The sequence below is a fragment of the Phalacrocorax carbo genome, chromosome Z (assembly GCF_963921805.1).
Source record: "Phalacrocorax carbo chromosome Z, bPhaCar2.1, whole genome shotgun sequence".
Lineage (NCBI taxonomy): Eukaryota > Metazoa > Chordata > Aves > Suliformes > Phalacrocoracidae > Phalacrocorax > Phalacrocorax carbo.
This window is the reverse complement of record NC_087548.1, coordinates 21,058,629-21,065,970: the sequence shown is the minus strand read 5'-3', so window position 1 is coordinate 21,065,970 and position 7,342 is coordinate 21,058,629. Positions and strand designations below refer to the sequence as shown.

The 7,342-nt window shown below is 56.3% G+C and overlaps 1 protein-coding gene across 1 annotated transcript; it reads left to right on the top strand.

The window, feature by feature from the left end:
• The first annotated feature begins 3,641 nt into the window (after window positions 1-3,641).
• CCNO (cyclin O) lies at window positions 3,642-4,865 on the top strand. Its single transcript, XM_064438809.1, has 3 exons — window positions 3,642-3,949; window positions 4,035-4,220; window positions 4,380-4,865. Exons 1-3 carry the CDS (start codon window positions 3,833-3,835, stop codon window positions 4,863-4,865), a joined length of 789 nt encoding a protein of 262 aa, XP_064294879.1. The 5' UTR covers window positions 3,642-3,832.
• The last annotated feature ends 2,477 nt before the right edge of the window (window positions 4,866-7,342 follow it).

The following is a 7,342-nucleotide window of genomic DNA, read 5'->3' as shown; positions in this document are numbered from 1 at the left end:
CCTCTGCCTTTCTCACACTTGTCCCTCCCTATTCACCCTGATCCTTGTCTCTCCCTGCTACTGTAGTAAGTTTTGCTGTTAGTTTCATATGTTGTGTTGCACTGTCTTGCAAGCCCCCTCAAGTGATCATCATGAGGGTCATGTTTTTGCCCTTTATTGGTCGAAGTTCAAGTTGATCCCCTTCAAAGCTATACCAGAGCAGTTCCTTCAATGGCTCATCAATCAGTGGCTGAAGCCTTCTGGTCTTCATTATTCTCTTACCTCCTCAATGTTTGTGTGTTGATGTGTTCCTTTTGCTTTTATACTGAATACTCCTTACGTTCTACCTATCCACACCATACAATTACAAAGTGAAATTTTAGATCACCAACTCAGCTTTCAAGAATAAGGAATTTGGAGGGGCAGAGGCTGCCGTTAAACAATTACAGTCAAGTAGGAACTCTGTACTTTTTTTTCATCTGAAAAATACAGATTTCATACAGCAGAGGTTAATAGTGTACTGAATAAAATGCATGAAAATGCAACATACATGGAGCTATCCAGTTAGATTATCATAGCTGAACTGGTACTGCTGCACTAAGAGAAACATAAGCTGAAAGTAAACCAGCTTGTGCATGTTACTTTACACTCAATTCTGGAAGAGGCAAGTTCTCCTAATAGTATTTTGCTAGGAACTCTGAGGGAAAAGTAATGACATCTATTATATTTTTATGAATTGTTATTAAACTAGTGGTAGTCCTGGTTTCCTAGAAGATCCAGGAGGTATTTTTGGGTTGGGTTTGGTTTGGTTTTAATTCCGAAGTATACAACACATACGCAAGGAAGCATTTTAACAGAAAAATTTTGATCTTAAGACCTCAGCGTTGCACTCTGTATTCCCAGACATGTTGTTCTTTTATGTCAGAGACCTAGAAATAAAAACTTGCAAACTACATCCCTTGAAGATATAAACATTTTTTAACAATTTCCTAGATTTTGTTCTAGTTATCTACACCTAAAAAGCTCCTGTTTCTTTTGGATTTGAATTTTGCATATCAGTTGTTGGTTTAAATGGCTAAATCCTAATGACAGTGTTAATTGTCCCTGAGTTCTTCCCCCTTATTTAACTGTGGTGGAATAGAGAGCTTTTGTTTCATTTATGTATGGTAATGTTGAAATTTAGAGTCATTCTTTGTGTTCCTCTAGCATGCCCTGCTTTTTAGGTTTTTAAAGAAATAGCTTATTTCAGTTGTTTTTAAGGGGATATATTGTAATAACTAGGCAATTATACACTCTCCTGAGTGAATAAAAGTTTTCTGCAAAACAAACGAAGCAGGTCATGCTTCATTACAAATAAGCACAGTTATTTTTAAGATAAAACAAATACTACAATGGCTTTCTGCTTCTGCAGCATACATGAGCAATTTCTGTGCCTGTGCTTTTCTGGGTGGATGCACTTTTTTCTTCCATTTATTTAATAAATACTTCTGCTAACACCTTTGTGTTACTTTTCTCAACACATTTGTCAGCCACAAGACCAGTATCGATGGCTCTTTCTCACCGTAGTCACAACAGGGCTCTTCAGGGTGTACTTCTTTTGAAAGGCAGCATGTCCCACTAGTCTCTATCCTCTCCTTGGAGTGAGGATTTCCTGATCCTGCCATTCAAACTGCAGAATTCCCACTGCCTCCTCTCTTGTGCTGCTGGGGTTGTAGACTGAAGCTCACGTTTCCTTTCCCATTGACATCTTCCCCATCGCTTGACCGAGGAGAGGTTTTTGTTTTCCTTCTGCAAGTCCTTCCTCATCTACAGCGGACTGGATCAATGAATCATACAACCAAATCATATCCAATAAATTAGTCATGTCTGGCCTCAGCTCTGGTTCTGTAAACCAGGGGTCATAGTGCAGAAACATCTTGATTCCTCTCCATTTAGCTGCCTAAAACAGTGCTCCATTACATAAACAGTCTATGGATGGAACTGGAACTGAGACCCAAACCATCCAGAGAGCTCCAGTGTTCCCAGTATCTCCGCTGTTATATTTGTGCTCTATTTCCCAGTGACTTCAAATGAAAGTAATACTTATACAGAGGAATCTGTAGCAGTTAAAATTCTCTGGGTTCTGAGTTAAAATGCTAGGAGCTGGAAAGGCAGTTACTTTACTAGTGGCAAAATGGAAGATGCAGCAACTTCAGCTGGCTCAGTTTGGGCTCTGCCACAACTGGTTTTCATAGAATCACAGGATGGTTTGGGTTGGAAGGTGCCTTTAAAGGTCATCTAGGCTACCCCCACTGCTGTGGGCAGGGACACCTTCCACTAGACCAGGTTGCTCAAAGCCCCATCCAGCCTGGCCTTGAACACTTCCAGGGAGGGGGCATCCACAGCTTCTCTGGAAACCTGTTCCAGTGCCTCACCACCCTCACAGTGAAGAGTTTCTTCCTTATGTCTAGGATCACAGAATCATAGGATGTCCTGAGCTGGAAGGGACCCACAAGGATCATCAAGTCCAACTCCTGTCCCTGCACAGGACAACCCCAAATTCACATTATGTCTCTGAAGGTGTTGTCCAAGTGCTTCTTGAGTATCATCAGGCTTGGTGCCGTGACTGCCTCCCTGGGGACCGTGTTCCAGTGCTCCACCATCCTCTGGGTGAAGAACCTTTTCCTAATACCCAACCTAACCCTCCCCTGGCACATCTTCCTGCCATCCCCTCGGGTCCTGTCATCGGTCCCCAGAGAGAAGAGATCAGCGCCTACCCCTCCTCCTCCCCTTGTGAGGAAGCTGCAGACCGTGATGAGGTCTGGCCTCAGTCTCCTCCAGGTTGAACAAACCAAGCGACTTCAGCAGCTCCTTTGAACCTGCTCCAACAGGCCCATGTCTTTCCTACGCTGAGGGCTCCAGAGCTGGATGCAGCACTGCAGGTGGGGTCTCACCAGAGAGGAGCAGAGGGGCAGAATCACAACCCTCAGCCTGCTGGCCACACTATTTTTGATGCTGCCAGGATACGGTTGGCTTTCTGGGCGGCAAGAACACACTGCCAGCTCATCTCCAGCTTTTCATCCACCAGTACCCCCAGGTCTTTCTCTGCAGGGCTGCTCTCAATCCCTTCATTCCCCAGCCTATAGTGATAGTGGGGATTGCCCCGACCCATGTGCAGGACCTTGCACTTGGCCTTCTGGAACTACATGAGGGTCGCACAGGCCCACCTCTCCAGCTTGCCCAGGTCTCTCTGGATGCCATCCCTTCCCTCCAGCGAGTCAAACACACTACTCAGCCTAATGTAATTTGCAAACTTGCTGAGGGTGGCCTCAATCCCACTGTCCGTGTCGCCGAAAAAGAGGCGAAACAGCGCGGGTCCCAGCACCGAGACGGCGCTTGTGCTCAGTTTGCTCTCCGTGCACTGCCGGAGGGAGGGACCGTTCTCGGCGCCGGTCTCTGAAGCCGCAGGCTCCCCGGCGAGTCACCGCGGCCGCCCTGCCCAGTGAGAAGGCCTTCCAGTCGCCTCTTTACCGCGGTGGAAAGTGCCGAGACAGCGCTGGGCTCTTTGCAAACTCGGCCCGGCCGCGGATTTCGTTTTGGAGACGGCGCTGCGGGCGGGGCGGGGCGGCGATGGCACCGGGGCGGGGTGGCACCGGACCCACCCCGTCCCACAAAAACCCGCCGCCACGACCAGGCGCGGAGTCGGTGCCGCCGCTCCGGCGAGGTGACGGCGACGAGAGGCGGCCCCGACACCGGCCCCGGCCCCGGCGCCGGCCCCGTCACCCCGCGGCGGCGGCAGAACCTCGACGGCTACCCCGGCTGCTGGTCGCAGCGCTCTGCATGGCGGCGGCGGCGCCCGACGGCACGGGCAGCGATGGCGAGTCCGGAGGAGCTGCAAGTTTTCCGGGACTACGGGGAGAGCTGGTACCGCTTTCGGAAGGGGCTGGAGAGCCGTTTCCAGCCGCGGGAGCCGCTCGCCCAGCAGCCGCAGGTGGGAGCAGAGGGGGCGGCGGGATGGGCTGCGGGCGGGGGTACCCGGTCCGGGACCGCTTGACCACCCGCTCCCGGTGCTGCAGGTGACGGCGGAGGCACGCTGCAAGCTGGTCAGCTGGCTCATTCCCGTATACCGGCACTTCGGTATCTCATTCGAAGCGCTCTGTTTGGCCGTCAATATCATCGATCGCTTCCTTTCCACCACGCCGATCGCCGCCGACTGCTTTCAGCTGCTTGGAGTAACGGCGCTTCTCATAGCGTGCAAGCAGGTAGGGCAGCGCCCGGGTGCCTGCAGCCCCCCTCGGCCTCCGGAACGGCTCCGGCGCCGGCTCAGCCCCGGCCCCAGCCCCGGCCGGGTTCTGCGCCCCGTCCCCTTCCCCTGTCCCCCCCGGCTGCGGCTTCCCCAGCTGCTGTGTCCCCCCTCGCAGGTGGAGGTGCATCCTCCCAGCATGGAAGAATTGCTGACCTTGTGCTGCAACGCGTTCAGTCGTCACCAGCTTCGCAACTTGGAATGCCTCGTTTTGCGGCGCCTGGGCTTCGAGCTCGCAGCGCCTACCGTCAGCTTCTTTCTAGAGCATTTCAGTCAGCTGCGGCTGGAGGCGCGAGGTGCCGATGCTGGAGAAGCTGCAGACGCCCGCAGCCTGGCTGGAGGCATGGCGGAGCTCAGCCTGGCCGACTACGCCTTCGTCAAGTATGCCCCGTCCTTGTTGGCCGCCGGCAGCCTAGGGCTGGCAGATTGCCTGCTGCGCCACCGCCGTCCCCTGGACCTGAGGATCAGCGGCTACCCACAGTGGCTCCTGAGGCACTGTATGACTCACCTCCGTCTCCTGGTGTCTCTCAACGGGCAGTCGCTACACCTCCTTCTTCCCCCAGAGGTGATCCAGAAATGTCGGTGTTTGTGGAGCAGCCGCTAGGCAGAGGCAAGAAGACGCACGCGGGCGGCCGGCCCCAGTCCTGGCATCTGACCTGACCCCGCGGCGCTGATGCGGGGCCCCTCATCGCACCGGCCGGTCGGTTTCACGGGTTATGTTACCTTCTGAGCACCGCTATATTGTACACTAGAGCTATATCTTTCAACTGTTTTTTTCCTGAAGTCTATTTAAATAATATAGAGAGTATAAACTAGTCTTCTGTTAATCCAATAACTGTCCGAAAAAAAAAAAAACGACTGAAGGGCCGAGTGAACGTTGAATAAACACTTTTACACTTCTCACCTGTACTCGTTTGTTGGCTGGGGGTGTGCGTACGCGGCGGGGGGAGGAAACGCGTTGGCACAGAATGAGTTCAGTCCAACACGAGAAAATCATGCCTGGTGGTGTGGTTCACCGTTTCAAACGGCCACTCTTGGTCATGGCTCGGGGCGGGGAGAGAAGAAAATAGAGGCACTGACCCAAGTGCGGGAAAACAAAACGTTAAATGATAGAAGAGCTGGTTAATATTTTTCCCGCAGCTCTGTAATCCAGGTGCGTACTCCTAAACAAGTTGGCACTCAAGCAGGGAGAAGATTTAAAGGAAGAAACCAGCCATGATGTTGTAAAATAGTTCATTTTCTCCATTTTATTCCCTTTGTACCTGTGCACAGAAGAGATGCTGAAGGAGCATATACGCGTCTAACCTTGCCCCGGGGTGTGGGGGGTGCTGGCCTTTTGGGGCAGCAGGCAACGGGTGCGCCGCACGCCGGTCTGCACTCCGATCCGAGCCTGGCTTCAGGTCTACAGGAAAATCTAGCAAAACTTATCCAAACCGCTGCGGCAGAAAACACCTGCGAGCCCATCACCAGAGGTTCGGCGTCGGGTTATCCTCCGCCGGCCCCCTCGGTGACTTCTGCTGGGCTCGGCGAAGCAGCGGTGCGGGCACCCTCTCCCGCTGCGGGGCTCGGTAAAGTCGAGATGCCGCGGGCTGGTTAGGTTTTTTTCCCTGCCCCCACTTTATGCTTCCAACGCTGACGGCCCCAGCATATAATACTTGTCCCTGTAAAAGGTAGCCCAGTCACCGAGTTGACGCCCACACGCGGCCCGGCGGGGACCCGGGACGGGACGGGACGGGACGACGGACGGGGACAGCGAGGTACTGGCGGAGGGGTGGGGGGGCGGCCGGGGCGGAGGGGACTTGGCAGCGCCTCTCCTCGGGTTTCGCTCCGGGGCAGCCCCATGGGCCCGCCCTGGCTCCGCGGGCGCGGGGAAGAGCTCCGCGGGCGCGGGAGGCGTCGGCGAGGCCCGGGAAGGCGGCGGGAGGTTTCCGCGCCCCGGTGGAGGGAAGGCGGGAGGGCAGCCCCCGGCCCCTGCCCGCGGGGCGGCGCCGAACGGGGCGCGGGACGGAGGGCGCCCGCCGGTGCCGGTGTCGCAGCAGCAGCATGGAGCAGGGCGGCCGCCGCCGGGCTTTCGGCAGCATCTGCCCCAACAGGGTCCAGGGTCCGCCCGCCCGCCTCGCCAAGAAGCCGGCCCGGCCGAGTCGGGAGGAGGCGGGAACCCTCCCGGCCACTGCCAGCCCCCATGCGCCCCCACCCCGCCCGCGCCGCTCCGCCGCCCCGCCGGCCCCTGCCGCCCCCGCCCTCGGTGAGTCTGTCCGCGGCGGAGAGCCCTGACCCCCCGGCAGTGTCCCCCTCCCCGTGCCTCCCTCCGCGCTCCCCACGGTGCCCCGGCCCTGCATCCCCCAGGCGTAACATCCCACCATACCCTCCACCGTGTCCCACCTGGCCACGTCCCCCTCTCCGTGGTCCTCGCTGTATTCCCCCCCGCCCGTCCCGGTGTCGTCGTACTCCCCCCCCCCCCCCCCCTTCCCCGCTCTCCATCCCCCTGGCCGTGCCCCTACAGGATGCCCCCGGCAGTGCTTCCTACCTCTCCGTGCCCCCCTGGCTATGCCCGTGTCTGCCCGGGCTCCTCACCGCTGCCTCTCGCTGTCCCCAGTGCTCACCACCATCGACTGGCAGGATTTGGCAGCCTGTGCCCCCACCCTTCCCATCACCCCAGCCGGCCCTGTGACCCTGCAGCAGGTAACCCCCTGGCTGGGGCCAGCTTGGCCGCCCCTGGCACAGGGCACCCACAGAAGTGGCCCCTCCAGCCGATGGGTGCTGGCAGCCCCCCAGCCTCGGGCTTCACACCTCTGTAATGGGCAGAGCGGAGGACAGCGTCTTGTCCCACGTGATAGACGGGTTAGTGGCAAGGGCAGGGGAGGGAACAGGCACCCGGGTGTGCCGGGGCTGTGGGAAGGTGCTGAGTACAGGCAGCACTCGGTGTCGGAGTGCTGTGGGCAGTCGCGAGCAGCACAGCCACCTCTGAGCCGTGGACCCTGCTCACTGGCACGTTTCCTTCACTCCTCTCAGGGTCCCTGCTTCCAAGATGTACCGGAGTTTGATTTCCAAGAGTTCAGAGATACCGTCGATTATTTTGTA

Bases quoted from the DNA above. Each gene is read 5' to 3' on its own strand.
- CCNO (XM_064438809.1), top strand. From the start codon at position 3,833: ATGGCGAGTCCGGAGGAGCTGCAAGTTTTCCGGGACTACGGGGAGAGC. The intron at 3,950-4,034 runs GTGGGAGCAGAG...CCGGTGCTGCAG, and splicing joins CGCTCGCCCAGCAGCCGCAG to GTGACGGCGGAGGCACGCTG. The intron at 4,221-4,379 runs GTAGGGCAGCGC...CCCCCCTCGCAG, and splicing joins TTCTCATAGCGTGCAAGCAG to GTGGAGGTGCATCCTCCCAG.